The 16126-nt window shown below is 45.8% G+C and overlaps 3 protein-coding genes across 3 annotated transcripts in view; 2 read left to right on the top strand and 1 right to left on the bottom strand.

The window, feature by feature from the left end:
* Window positions 1-16126, top strand: part of LOC149441832 (gastrula zinc finger protein XlCGF66.1-like) — a 429912-nt gene that overhangs the window by 25974 nt on the left and 387812 nt on the right. The gene's annotated exons all lie outside the window — the stretch shown is intronic.
* LOC149441841 (uncharacterized) overlaps window positions 1-16126 on the top strand; it is a 177901-nt gene that overhangs the window by 78442 nt on the left and 83333 nt on the right. The window lies entirely within an intron of this gene.
* LOC149441842 (uncharacterized) overlaps window positions 4513-16126 on the bottom strand; it is a 65422-nt gene continuing 53808 nt past the window's right edge. Inside the window, exon 3 of the mRNA XM_089656815.1 lies at window positions 4513-5320. Coding sequence (XP_089512941.1) covers window positions 4732-5320 — 589 coding nt within the window. The 3' untranslated portion in view covers window positions 4513-4731. The remainder of the gene's footprint in view (window positions 5321-16126) is intronic.

The raw sequence follows: 16126 nt of genomic DNA, 5'->3' as shown, positions 1-16126 counted from the left end.
AATTAGAGCTAGAGCTCCCCCAAGCTGACTAGGAGGGTGCTACACTTATCTCATACTCTTCCAATCCCCATCCCCTCCTATACTCTCAAATCTTTTTAAAATCAGGTCTTGCGATTCAAATGGGCAAAGGGCCACAAATCTCAAGCCATACTATGTTTATACATAAGAAACAAGGTTTGGGCTTGGAGGTTCCAGTTTGTAATAAATATTTCTTGGTGCCCAGATTACCCCACTAACCCCCCTTTACACCACAATACATGGCTCCTTATGGGCTGACTTAGAAGCATTGCTCTGTTCTCAAACGTCTTGCCGTTCACTCCCATGGATTCCTCCAAAATCTAGACCTACGTCTATCAGCCTCTTGATGGGTCACACACTCTGCACCTGGGACTCTAATAAATATTCCAGCAACTTAATATCACCTCACTTGCCTCTCTTTCCTGTTTTGGGCAATCCAATATTTCCTCAGGTTTTAGTCTCATCACATTTCACAGAAATTTAGGAAAAATACCAACACCTCACCCACTCAACTTTTTTGTTTCCTACAAATTAAACACTGGTTGACCACCATAATTACTAACAAAGATCTTTCCTTGTTTGAACATATCTGCTACCGCACTCCTCTTTTCTCCAAACTTATCTCAATTATCTATTCCCAACTGAACGACCTTAAAAGTCCTAGAGGCCACATTTATGTCCATAAGTGGGAACATGACCTTAGAGACACTAGAGACAAGGAAGACTGGATACATATTTGGATCAGGATAGGCTCCTGCCCTATCAACATGCTTACTCTTCATTCAGGCATTAAATGCATTTCCAGGTGGTCTATGTCCCAACCCATTTAGCACACTGTCACGGATAAAAAGCGCACACCTACGGCGACTAGCTAACCGAGGCATGGTCTATCCGGGAATGAGGGGAACTTACTATGAACATATAAGACTGGCCGTGATACACTTTCACAGCCTGCACTACCTCTGGCCACCACTAGAGGGGGACTTCACTCCAATCTAGCTGGCTGACCACTCACAGGCAGAGACAAATCTTATATACAATCTGGTGCACTCTAAAGGTTGGGGAGCAGTCTACCAATTAGCACATCCTTCTAGGATTCCTCCAGCTATCCTACAAGCTAGCACCCCGGTGTTAATAACTCTTCCACTGTTCACACACCCCCACAGCAGACAAACCCCACACGGTAGCTTGCCACCACCTAACAGTTTGTCCGCAGACTGGTCTGCTGGGTCACCACACACCCACAGATCTCCGTCTGGCAGATCTGTTACTTTACAATCTTCATGCAATCTGTCAGCACACAGTACAATTGCATATAGATTGGCAATGAACTTAGACTGAGCACATAGACACTACAATACAACATCTCTCCAGAGGTATGAGCCCTGTGGTTATCGTTCAGAAATTACATTCATTTTAAAATTGAATGTTAAAAGTGAAAGATCATTTTCAAACGACATTCGTCCATTCATTGAATGTTCAAAGAATATTCATATCACTTTTCTTAAGAATATTCTCGTCCAGAAATCTACACATGTATGGTCAGCTTTAGACTGAGCACATAGACACTACAATACAACAATCTCTCCGGAGATATGAGCCCGAGCTTAGTACACAGAAGTCACTTGTTCAATTTATGATTCAATATCCTAAAAGCGGGCGGAGCATAAAATATGTACAAAGAAAAAAGAGTTACAGAAAATACAAAAAGACACACAATTGGCTATTCACTATGAGATAAAAAGGAGATAAAAACAGAAATACAACTTTTACCAAGATTTATCCTGCGACTGGAGCAAGTCAGAGAAAGTCCGCGATTCGCCAGTCATATGGAACCGACTCCGTACGAATCACACCGTCCATATCTCAGGGTCCTCAATTTATTGAAATATGGCTGTGGGTGGGATTTTATCCCTTGGCCAATCAGCCCTGGGGGGTGTCCTTGTACCAGCCCACAGGACATTCTGTGTTCTGAAGTGTCCATAGCTGAGTGGGCCAGGAACAGTTCCAGTGGCTGAGTCAAGGATAGAGTTCCCAACACCAGCGTATCAGTGCGATCATGACAGTACCAATCATTGTTCAACTGTCGCAATCAGGTGCCATATATTTGTTTTGTGTGTTTCTCCGGGATTCTACAGAGGCTACAAATACATTTTTACATGGACATGGAGCCTAAAATGTGTCCAATCAGAAGGAAGTATTTCCATCTCTCTGCAACTAATATTTTAGCTTTTATGAGAGAGGAAATAGATTCCTCTGATCTGTGGATATAAATCAGAGCTGGCAGACCTTTCAGAGCCACTCCTGGTCTCCTGCTGGTTGGTTATGGCTAGAGCTCTTCTTTTTTGGAATTCAAGAAGGTGAGACATCCATGTCCACCCCGATGTGAAAGTTGTATTGGCATCTCGGTGTCACTCCTGGCCTAGAAGCTGCTCTGTCCTTTCACATGCTAATTGGTGAACATATGTCTCTGACTGATTACTGAATCTCTAATAACACGGAATGAAACTAGATCTACAATCACATCCTTCTACAGATCACGTCACATCTCAGCTACTGGCAGAACTACCCGACTCCCACATTTATGTTACAATGTTCCTGGCCACTGAACCCTTTTTGCTGAGCCGTATATGACATCCTCCTGACCAATGAAATCTAAATGCTGGGCTGTAAAAGACCTGATCTTCCCCATGTACATTGTACCATGAGCTGCATATGACATACTACTTCTGACCACTTCATACTGTATGAGGGCTGTATATCATATACTCCTGACCACTGCACTCTGTACTGTATATGAAATACTCCTGACCACTGCACTCTGTACTGTATATGAAATACTCCTGACCACTGCACTCTGTACTGTATATGAAATACTCCTGACCACTACACTCTGTACTGTATATGAAATACTCCTGACCACTGCACTCTGTACTGTATATGAAATACTCCTGACCCCTGCACTCTGTACTGTATATGAAATACTCCTGACCACTGCACTCTGTACTGTATATGAAACACTCCTGACCACTGCACTCTGTACTGTATATGAAATACTCCTGACCACTGCATGCTGGACTGTATATGAAATACTCCTGACCACTGCACTCTGGACTGTATATGAAATACTCCTGACCACTACATTCTGTACTGTATATGAAATACTCCTGACCCCTGCACTCTGTACTGTATATGAAATACTCCTGACCACTACTCTGTACTGTATATGAAATACTCCTGACCACTGCACTCTGTACTGTATATGAAATACTCCTGACCACTGCATGCTGGACTGTATATGAAATACTCCTGACCACTGCACTCTGTACTGTATATGAAATACTCCTGACCACTACATTCTGTACTGTATATGAAATACTCCTGACCCCTGCACTCTGTACTGTATATGAAATACTCCTGACCACTGCACTCTGTACTGTATATGAAACACTCCTGACCACTGCACTCTGTACTGTATATGAAATACTCCTGACCACTGCACTCTGTACTGTATATGAAACACTCCTGACCACTGCACTCTGTACTGTATATGAAACACTCCTGACCACTGCACTCTGTACTGTATATGAAATACTCCTGACCACTGCACTCTGTACTGTATATAATAGACTCCTGACCCCTGCACTCTGTACTGTATATAATAGACTCCTGACTCCTGCACTCTGTACTGTATATAATAGACTCCTGACCCCTGCACTCTGTACTGTATATAATAGACTCCTGACTCCTGCACTCTGTACTGTATATAATAGACTCCTGACTCCTGCACTCTGTACTGTATATAATAGACTCCTGACCCCTGCACTCTGTACTGTATATAATAGACTCCTGACTCCTGCACTCTGTACTGTATATAATAGACTCCTGACCCCTGCACTCTGTACTGTATATAATAGACTCCTGACCCCTGCACTCTGTACTGTATATAATAGACTCCTGACCCCTGCACTCTGTACTGTATATAATAGACTCCTGACCCCTGCACTCTGTACTGTATATAATAGACTCCTGACCCCTGCACTCTGGGCCATTATTCCTGATTAACAGTAAACTGATGACCTGTAAAGGCTTTTGAAGTCACCTATGAGTCATTTTTGGATACCAGATTTTCATCATTGCAGCGACACACAATTTTTTTTGTTACTGTTTATTATATTTTTACTTTAACAAGACTGTAGTCATAAAAACAAGGAAATAGTAAAGCTGGAAATCTGATTGGTCAGGAAGCCTCTAACAGCATGAAGAGTTGATCATCCAAGGGGGGGCTCTAAAACACCCCAACTGAGCCTAAATACTAGTACAATAAGTAACCATATTCATTACTTCTACTATTTTGTTCTTCCTGGGTATTCTCATTTGGGGTAATGTGGGTACAAACCATCTGAAGCAAGAAGATTTTCTCTCTATACCCTTCCCCCCCTCCTCAGATCCCCTCCCCCCTTCTCTTTCCCCCCAATCCACCCCATCCCTCCCTCCCATTCTTACCTAACCCTTGGTCCCATTCTAGCCCTGGAATCAGTTGTGGTACATTACCTATCGATTCCTTGCCTGAATGTATATCAGGGTGTGCTTCTTCCCCACATGAGAGCTGGGATGTCCAGCAACATTCATATAGAAGACTTTTCCCGCACTCAAGGCACTAATACACCTCCAGGGTTGTGTGGGACCCCTGATGTACAGGAAGACAGGACTTCAGTGAGGAACATTTCCCTCACTCAGGACAGGAAAGTGGCTTCTCCCCGTGTGAGATCTCTGATGTTTGTAAAGACTGGACTTCCATGAAAAACATTTCCCGCACTCAGGACAGGAATATGGCATCTCCCCCGTGTGACATCTCTGATGTGTGTAAAGATTGAACTTTTGTGAAAAACATTTCCCGCACTCAAGACAGAAATAAGGCTTCTCTCCCGTGTGAGATCTTTGATGTGTGTAAAGCATAGACTTCTGTGTAAAACATTTCCCGCACTCAAGACAGGAAAAAGGTTTCTCCCCTGTATGAGATCTCTGATGTGTATAAAAATGTGACTTGTGTGAAAAACATTTCCCACACATAGGACAGGAAAATGGCTTCTCCCCTGTGTGAGATCTCTGATGTGTATAAAAATGTGACTTATGTGAAAAACATTTCCCGCACTCAGGACAGGAAAATGGCTTCTCCCCCGTGTGCAATCTCCGATGTGCAGAAAGATTGGACTTGTCTGAAAAGCATTTCCCGCACACAGTACAAGAATACGGCTTCTCCCCCGTGTGAGATCTTTTATGCACATTAAGTTTGGATTTAGAACGGAAATCTTTTCCGCACTCAGTACAGGAGAAGCTCTTCCCTGTTGGAAGGCCGGCCCGGTCCCGCACAGTCTGAGGTTCCTCAGGATACGAGGAATCCGATGGTCCATTTACACTGGGTGGTGCCGGATGGACATTGGAGGGAGCCGGGTTTTCTCCTGGACTATACTGTGTGATGTCCTCATCTTCTACTTTCCAGTCTGGAGACAAAGTGAGACAATCCTCGGAGGTGTTCCTCATCTCCCGGCCATGGACTAAAATACAAAGACAAAGAGGATTACTAGACAGGAGCTGATTGGTTCCCCCAAACCAGGACTCCGCCCACATCAGGCAGCTTGGTCTCTGAGGAGCTTACAATTCCACCCTCAAGGGAACTAGGAAATGGCTCCTCTGATCTCCTACCAGGTCATTTCTTTATTCATGGACCTTAGTCAGAGAGTGAGGAAACAACCAGAACTGTCTTTTATAGGAGGGACAGTGATGAGGGGATTATAGGACGAGGGTCCCCACCCCCTCTATCACTCATCGCCATCTTCCCAACACAAGAAGTACTGCACTTCCTTATTTACTCCATGATTTAGTCATGAAGAACAGCGGGGCTGAGCCCCACCAGAGGTCAGAGAGTGAGGATGGGGGGAGAACAACCAAGATGAAGACTGGACTGATCCTGAAGACCACCATCATTGGGGTATTGACTCCTCCCTCATTATCACTTTCTGTTTAAGGGTCCAAAGTTGGAGGATGTTATCACATTATTATCACCATGTAAAAGTCTGTGCTCCAATCACATCATCCGATATAAAATGTCCAGCTGGGAGGAAATAGGTGTAACAGACTATGTAATGTACAACATATAGTGTAAGATACAATAGATAGGACTATATAGTATCAGAATTGTGTAATGTACAACATAGAGTATATAGTGCAGGGGTCAGGAGTATGTAATGTATAATATAAAAGTTTACTGTAGACAAGTTGCAGAGATCCCACACCGCTGCCTCCCATCTCCTGAGACTGCACTCAGTGACTTGGGTCTGAGACACTACAGACATATCCCTCCACCCGGCACAGCCAGCAGATAACAGAGCAAGGAACCCTGGGAGAAATGTTCTGTCAGAGATCTTACTAGACCCGGACATGGGGTAGAAGACCCAAAACACATAATCGAGGTCAATCAACATTTTTCTGCCAGCTGAACCCCAGAACCTCCATAAATCCAGTCTAGATACATAAATTGTGTCTGCAGCACAGAGAAGGAAGATTATCCGAGAGAAATCCAGGAATACAGGACGGGGAACACAGCTCAGGAAAGTGACCAGGGGATTACAGGCTGATATCACCCAGTCCCCGCCCTACTCTGGACCAATCAGTGAGCAGTATGGGTGGAGGAATGGATTTAGTGTTCATGACCCACCTGTGCTGATCTCTGTAGGAGTGTCCTCCTCTATAAATGTCCCCGTTATTCCATCCTCCTCCATAGACTGCTGATCATCCCTCACATACGCCTCTTCTTCTTCTGATTTAACCTCAACTTTTATATCGATCAGATCTTCAACCTAAACCAAAACAATAATAGAAGAGCTCATCTGTAAAACATAAACTCCAATATTGTGGCATCACATAAAAAAATCACTTCTTGAGTCCATGTTATAGATGCTCTGTCCCACCAACCTTGTAATAGTGAGGGATGGTGTGACCTTCCTGTGTGGAATCCCAGGAATACAGAGGACGGGGACATCTCTCTGGTGGGTTCCTGGTATTAGGTGGCTCCATCATATCCTTGTGTCCTTCTGAAAACTCCTCCATCACTCCATACTCCTCATCCTCCTCTTTATACTCTTCTTTAACATCAATATTATCATCCCCGAGGATTCCACTCTGAAAGATATAATAAAACATTCATTGTAACAAACATGCTGTGTATAAATCACAACTACCAATAATTGTCATCATCTACCTGATGATGGTGAGGGATGGTGTGACCTTCCTGTGTGGAATCCCGGGAATACAGAGGACGGGGACATCTCTCTGGTGGGTTCCCATGACTGGATCCATCTGTAGGAAACACACACACTGACTGAATCCATTGTTTCTATGTGTTTATCAGATGATGGGGGATCTAGGTGGATCCTCCGTACTGCTCTCTCCTTTACAATAAAGTCTCCTCTTACCCGGTGATGTGAGGGGCGGCTGATTGTCCATCATGACGTCCTTGTAGAGATCCTTGTGTCCTTCTAAATACTCCCACTCCTCCATGGAGAAATAGACAGTGACACCCTGACACCTTATAGGAACCTGACACACACAATGATACAGTCACCATCCAGACACATCCCTTGTCTGTTACTGGAGAATGTCCCAGAATTCCCGGCACCGCTCACCTCTCCTGTCAGCAGCTCAGTGATCTCTCTGGTGACTTCTAGAATCTTCTTCTTCTTTCTCTCTTCTATCAGGGAGGGAGGTGGAGGCAATGTGATGTCATATGATCTCCAGACTTCACAGGAGGAAAACTCTACATCTGAACACAAATAGTCACATCAAATGATATTCCCAGAATCCTCCTCACCTCTCCATTCAGGTCTCCATTTTATTAAAGCCCCACTTCAGGCTGAGGTATAATTCCCCCCACAGGACCCCCACACTATGCAGGGTATAAGGAATTCTGACGTCATAACACAACGCAGGATCTACAGTTCTGATTTGCTTATGAGGATGCCAAGGGTCCCCCACATCCTAACACCATAGAATAAGAAGAAAGGAGATAAATTATTATTATTATTATACAGGATTTATATGGCGCCAACAGTGTGCTCAGCGCTGTACAGAATGAAGGCAGACATTACAGTTACAATACAATTTGGTAGCAGAGGAAGCAGAGGGCCGGCTTGTTAGAGCTGACAATCTAGGAGATCATTCCTTTATGTCTAATACATTTTTAATTCCATCTGTTCCATGTTACATGTCAGTGATGGTGATGTCACAGTTCCCATGGTAACCCCACGGGGCCATCCAGTCTTGTTGTTTCTGCTATGTTAGCCTTCAGTTCCATCCTTTCCCATATATCTTCATTTATGTCCTTTTCTAGCTCTCCTGTCCCTGATGCCAGTTACCTACAAACCAGTTTTGATGTCAAACTTCGGTTTAGGATTTGTCAGTCTTTGGTCTACAATACATTTTAGTCATCTGAATTATTTTAGTTTTAGTCATATTTTAGTCGACTCAAATAGTTTAGTCAACAAAATGAACACGGCTTGAAACTGCAGCCGAGGGCCGGAAACAGCCCTTTGCTTGCCTTTATCTAGCCCCTGGGGCACTATTCCCCCCATTGACACCAATGATGGGGCATCATTTCTGACTGTTACACCAACAATGGATCACTATCTCCCCCCCACCAATACCACCGATGGGGCACTATTCCTTCCACTGACATCAACCACAGGTCACTAGTCCCCCAATGACACCAATGATGGGACACTGTTTACTCCCACTAATGCCAGGATGTTTTCTACTATCACTGTCCACAGTCAGACCCCCTGAAGTCTGAAGACAGTAAACTGGCCCTTTGTTTACAAAGTTTGGAGAACCCGCTATATGATGTAATTTTATTTTATCGGTCATTCCTAGAGGGACATTAGGAGGAGGAGCTGTGAGGTCAGTGTGATGTCATAGGATTCTCTGACTCTGGATGGAGGGACATTAGGAGGAGGAGCTGTGAGGTCAGTGTGATGTCATAGGATTCTCTGACTCTGGATGGAAGGACATTGGGAGGAGGAGCTGTGAGGTCAATGTGATGTCATAGGATTCTCTGACTCTAGATGGAGGGACATTGGGAGGAGCTGTGAGGTCAGTGTGATGTCATAGGATTCTCTGACTCTGGATGGAGGGACATTGGGAGGAGGAGCTGTGAGGTCAGTGTGATGTCATAGGATTTTCTGACTCTAGATGGAGGGACATTGGGGGGAGGAGCTGTGAGGTCAGTGTGATGTCATAGGATTCTCTGACTCTGGATGGAGGGACATTGGGAGGAGGAGCTGTGAGGTCAGTGTGATGTCATAGGATTCTCTGACTCTGGATGGAGGGACATTGGGAGGAGGAGCTGTGAGGTCAGTGTGATGTCATAGGATTCTCTGACTCTGGATGGAAGGACATTGGGAGGACGAGCTGTGAGATCAGTGTGATGTCATAGGACATATAGACTCTGTATGGAGGAACATTGGGAGGAGAAGCTGTGAGGTCAGTGTGATGTCATAGGATTCTCTGGCTCTGGATGGAGGGACATTGGGAGGAGGAGTTGTGAGGTCAGTGTGATGTCATAGGATTCTCTGACTCTGGATGGAGGAACATACGGAGGAGGAGCTGTGAGGTCAGTGTGATATTTTAGGATTCTCCATCCCCCGCAACTAATAAAAGTGGTATAATCCATTAGTATAGACTGATGAGGTGAGAAGGTGACACCTCTCCACAATGAGGAGAATGTTCCGGCCCCGGAAGTGAGGGAATGTTCTGCCCCTGAAGGGGTTAATCTGGGTTCCCACACTATATATGTGTGTATCATCATCTGCTGGAGATAAAAGATGTCACAGTGACTATGGAGGAAGAGGACGGACATGACTATGGAGGAAGAGGACGGACATGACTATAGAGGAAGAGGATGGACATGACTATGGAGGAAGAGGACGGACATGACTATAGAGGGAGAGGACGAACATGATAGGGGGGTTACTGGGTGTAAATAGGAAATCTCTTAGATTGTAAGCTTCCAGGATCAGGCCCTCCTATCCCTCTTGTATTGATCTGTATTGTTGCTGTATTTTCTCCCGTTCTATTGTAAAGCGCTCAGCAAACTGTTGGCGCTATAAATCCTGTATAATAATAATAATAACATCTTATTACCTCCTCTGCTGCCACTTCCACCAACGTCTTCTCTCTGCTTCCTCCTGCCTCACCTCTCACCCGTTACTTCCTGTCTGTACCTGACATCACTTCCTGTCTGTCTTCCATAGAGACTTCCTGTCTGGGTAGAAGTGAGATCCCCACCTTGTGGAGCTCAGAGGAACTGCAGCCCCGAGAAGCGTCTGGTAGTGTGACCCTGGCCTTGTGCTGGGTGTGTATGGACTGTAGATCCTTATAGAGGGGTCACCTCCACTCCCACCAAGGGGGACAGAAATATATGACTGCCTAGTCCAGCCTTTCTCAGTCAGGGGTCCTCCAAAGGTTTCTCGGGGCTCCTTCAGCAATGAACAATTCCTGTGTGAATCTGTCAGATTACAAGTCCCCATTATCTGGGTAAGGGGGTGTCAATCATCGCACGTCGCTGACATTTATAAATCTAGAGCAGAGTATGAAATGTTCTGCAGATGACATTTCCCTCCCGGATTCCTTCCCCCAGACCCCACAGTACATAGCGCCCCCTCCTGTATTGAGGGGGGACTCTGGAAACGAAGTTTTATCGGCAGCTCAATGTGTGTCATTATCGGTCACTCTGCTGTCACCCCATCCGGTGTTCTCCCAGGTTTGTGTTAGTAGAAGAACATCATGTGACTGTGTATTCCTGGAACTCTTCACACTCAGCCGCTGCGGGGCCGCTGCGTTTTTCAAGGTCCTGCTTGTCACATCTTTAGTGCAGGTTTGGGGTGGTAAGAAAACACTCCAAGAACGCCCCTCCCCATTGAAATCAATGGAAAATGCTGCAGAACAAACCAACAATGCCCCCACGGTGAGGGTTTGGTGCGGATTTTGAGTCACATGATCCTTAAGAAGTGCAATGTAAACACGGTAAAAGAAATGGCAGAAATGCAGCAAAAAGTCATACGTGTCCCGCGGATCAGTGTGGGAGGAGCCTTCATGTCACTTTTGTTGCAGCACATTCTACAGTGAGAATGGAAACAATTCATAACCCCTCCCCCACCTCAACAAAACGCATCCCAGACTCCTACACACTGCAAAACCAGCTCTGGCAGTGAGAGGGTTAATGTGGGCTAGATGGGATCATGCTGCTGGGGTGACATTAGAGCTCCCCCTAGCTGCACCTGAAAAAGGGGATCTCAACCTTTTACACATATATAACCAACTCACAATTTTCCCTACAGACTTCCTCTCTATCCAATTGGGAGAAACTCCTCTCACAATCAATACCCCCGCACACGGGAAAAGACCTTTAACATCACTCATAAAGCATCCCATTGTAGCTCCCACTGGGAATCATACATGAAAATTTTGCACCAATGGTACCTAACCCCAACCAAGCTTTCTTTATACTACCCTCAATGCCCACCCGCTTGCTGGAGACAATGCGGAGAAACAGGATCAGTTCTCCACATACTTTGGGCATGTAAATCCCTCAGATCTTATTGGAACAGCATTTTTCAACTGCTCTCAATAATAACGGACACCCCAATAACACCAAACCCTGCCCTTGCACTCCTCCACATTGGAATCGACAAATTCCCCCGGGACTCTCGTACTATTATTATTCATACATTGGCAGCTGCTAAGACCAACCTGACTAAATTATGGAATACTACCAAAATTCCTTCCCTTTCCTCACTTGTGTCAGACCTTAACTTCCAATGTGACATGGAAAGAAGAACAGCCCTCAATAATTCTTCCTACCACAAGTTCAAACACCAATGGTCTCGATGGCTACAAAACCCAAACTGCTTCGTAAAAGACTGATAACCTAACTCTATAATACTTAGATCCTTTGCCCATAACTGGTGCGTCCCCCCTTCCCTCCCTCCCCGCCCTCACCTCTTATCTATGTTCCTTATCCTTTCTATATAACATCACCACCTTTATACAGTTCACACCTAACCGAGCATGCCTCTCAGATCAATACAACTCAGATATAGAAATACCCAGCCAAATGGTGGGGAATTTACTTTACACAAATGTATCGTTATACCTGACTGTGAACTGGATTTCATACCATGTTTTATTACCGTACCCTGTTTTTACACTGAAATCTTTCAATAAAAATATTGAAATATAAAAACAAGACAATCTGAACAAATCATTGCCTATGCCAGTAATTCCCTGTCACCTGTACACATCAAATCCAATGACTGTGAGAAAGCATTACTAGCCCCAGTCTGGGCCCTTCAAAACTTGACTCATACAACTTACTAACCGATCAGTGTTCTCCACCCCTCTCTGCCAATCCCTCCACTGACCTCCAATCAGTGTCCTCCACCCCTCTCTGCCAATCCCTCCACTGACCTCCAATCAGTGTCCTCCACCCCTCTCTGCCAATCCCTCCACTGACCTCCAATCAGTGTCCTCCACCCCTCTCTGCCAATCCCTCCACTGGCTTCCACTAACCCAACATATAAAATTCAAAATACTAACCACAACTTACAAAGCCATCCACAACACTGCCCCTAGCTACATCACCAACCTCATCTGCAGATATCATCCATATCGCCCGCTCCGCTCCTCCCAAGATATCTTCCTCTCTAGCCCCCCATCACCTCCTCCCATGCTTGCCTCCAGGACTTCTCCAGAGCCTCTCCCATTCTCTGGAACTCCCTACCACTGTATGTCCGGTCAGCCCCCACCCTGTCTGCCTTTAGGCGATCTTTGAAAACTCACTTATTCAGGAAAACCTACCCCACCCCCACCTAAGAACTGTACTTGAATCACCTCCACCAGATCATCCCCCCCAGCTATCACCTTTTGTATCCCCTCCCCCTTCCTTCAGATTGTAAGCTCCACGAGCCGGGCCCTCCTATTCCTTCTGTACTGAAATGTATTGTAATTGTACCGCCCCCCTTATATTGTACAGCGCTGCTCAGACTGTTGGTGCCATAAATCCTGTATAATAATAATAAACACATAGAAGACCCTGTAACACCCCTATATTGGAGGAAGATACGCCCAAAAAGAAGACCACCAATTATTAGTGACATCCAAATCTCAATTCAGTATTAGAGATGGATTACTGATAAGAACATCCAAAAATGGTGTCCAACAATGGGGAGTCCCCACTATATGTAGAGGACTCAGGTTACAACATCTCATTACACAGAGCATTGAGGTCGGCTTGTAAGTTGGAGACATCCTGTAAGGACGTTATTCCCCGGCACAGCTTGGTGTCATCTGCAAAGACTGGAATGGGATTTATAATCTCACACCCCATATTGTTTATATATATATTAATAAGTAAGGGGCCCAACACTGAACCCTGGGGTACCCCACTAATAACACTGAACCCTTGGGGTACCCCACTAATAACACTGAACCTTGGGGTACCCCACTAATAACACTGAACCTTGGGGTACCCCACTAACAACACTGAACATTGGGGTACCCCACTAATAACACTGAACCTTGGGGTACCCCACTAATAACACTGAACATTGGGGTACCCCACTAATACTGAACCCTGGGGTACCCCACTAATAACACTGAGCCTTTGGGTACACCACTAATAACACTGAACCTTGGGGTACCCCACTAATAACACTGAACCTTGGGGTACCCCACTAATAACACTGACCATTGGGGTACACCACTGACAACACTGAACATTGGGGTACACCACTGACACCCCCAGACCATTCAGAGTATGAATCATTAACCACTACTCTCTGAATACGATCTTTTAGTCAGTTTTCTATCCATTTACATTCAGAATTTCCAGCTCATAGACTTTACCTTACACATTAGCCATGTGTGGGGAACTGTGTCCAAGTATACCACGTCCACCGCCACCCCTCTGTCCAAGTATACCACGTCCACCGCCCCCCTCTGTCCAAGTATACCACGTCCACCACCACCCCTCTGTCCAAGTATACCACGTCCACCGCCACCCCTCTGTCCAAGTATACCACGTCTACCGCCACCCCTCTGTCCAAGTATACCACGTCCACCGCCCCCCTCTGTCCAAGTATACCACGTCCACCGCCACCCCTCTGTCCAAGTATACCACGTCCACCGCCACCCCTCTGTCCAAGTAAATCACGTCCACAGCCACTCCTCTGTCCAAGTATACCACGTCCACCGCCACCCCTCTGTCCAAGTATACCACGTCCACTGCCACCCCTCTGTCCAAGTATACCACGTCCACCGCCACCCCTCTGTCCAAGTATACCACGTCCACTGCCACCCCTTTGTCCAAGTATAGCGCGTCCACAGCCACCCCTCTGTCCAAGTATACCACGTCCACCGCCACCCCTCTGTCCAAGTATACCACGTCCACCGCCACCCCTCTGTCCAAGTATACCACGTCCACCGCCAAACCTCTGTCCAAGTATACCACGTCCACCGCCACCCCTCTGTCCAAGTATACCACGTCCACCACCACCCCTCTGTCCAAGTGTACCACATTCACCGCCACCCCTCTGTCCAAGTATACCATGTTTACACCCACTCCTCTGTCCAAGTATACCACGTCCACCGCCACCCCTCTGTCCAAGTATACCACGTCCACCACCACCCCTCTGTCCAAGTGTACCACATTCACCGCCACCTCTCTGTCCAAGTATACCACGTCCACCGCCACCCCTCTGTCCAAGTATACCACGTCCACCGCCACCCCTCTGTCCAAGTGTACCACATCCACCGCCACCCCTTTGTCCAAGTGTACCACGTCCACCACCACCCCTCTGTCCAAGTATACCACGTCCACCGCCACCCCTCTGTCCAAGTATACCACGTCCACCGCCACCCCTCTGTCCAAGTGTAGCACGTCCACCGCCACCCCTCTGTCCAAGTATACCACGTCCACCGCCACCCCTCTGTCCAAGTATACCACATCCACCGCCACCCCTCTGTCCAAGTATACCACATCCACCGCCACCCCTCTGTCCAAGTATACCACGTCCACCCCTCTGTCCAGGTATACTACGTCTACAGCCACTCCTCTGTCCAAGGTTTTGCTCACCTCTTCATAAAAGAAATCAGATTTGTGTGACAACTTCCATCTTTCATGAATCCATGCTGTCTGTGGCTTACAATATGTGTTTCCAGCAAGAACTCCTCTCTGTGGTCTTTTATTAAACTCTCCAGTATCTTCCCAACTATAGAAGTTACACTAACAGCTCTATAATTACTTGGGAAAGATTTTGTCCCCTTTATAAATATTGGCCCCACATTGGCCTTACACCAATCCAGTGGTACTATGCCAGTCATTAAAGAGTCCCTAACAATGAGAAACAATGGCTGTGAGATGACAGAGCTGAATTCTTTAAGGCCCCGTGGGTGTCTGCCATCCGGTCCAGGGGCTTTATTCACCTTTATTCTGTACAAATATTTCTGGATCATATCAATTGTGAGCCAATGTGGATCATCTGGGGGGTGTCAGTACCACCCCCCATCATGGACAAGAGCCCCCCCATGCTCCTTTGTATACACAGAGCTGAAGAAGGGATTTCATACATTGTCCTTCTCTTTGTCCCCCCCCTCTAGATGGTTCTGTAAAGGGCCTACATGCTGGGACCGGACCTTTCTACTATTCATATATTGGAGGAATGTTTTGGGGTCTTCCTGATATCTTTCTGTTGTTTGTTTTCAGTTTTGCGCCTTTATTTCCTTTTTGCATATTCTGTTCTATTCTTTGTAATGTGTAAACGATGATCGCGTTCCTTCATTGTTATATTTAATAAAAGCTCTTTTCTTATTATCTATCGCTTTTGTAACTTTGGCCGTAAGCCCCATAGGTTGGATTTGTAGCCTTTTATACTTGTTGCCCATGGGAATATATTTTGCAGTGTGGTCACATACAGTCTTTTTGAAGAACTCCCATTTCTGTGTTGTGTTCATCAATGCCAATATTCCCTCCCAGTCTAAGTCTTGGAGAGCAGCT

Source organism: Staurois parvus, unplaced genomic scaffold, assembly GCF_062004578.1.
Source record: "Staurois parvus isolate SC_StPar_1 unplaced genomic scaffold, SC_StPar_1.0 ptg000941l, whole genome shotgun sequence".
Taxonomy (NCBI): Eukaryota; Metazoa; Chordata; class Amphibia; order Anura; family Ranidae; genus Staurois; species Staurois parvus.
Note: the sequence above shows the minus strand (reverse complement) of the source record. Positions and strands in the feature narration are given on the sequence as shown.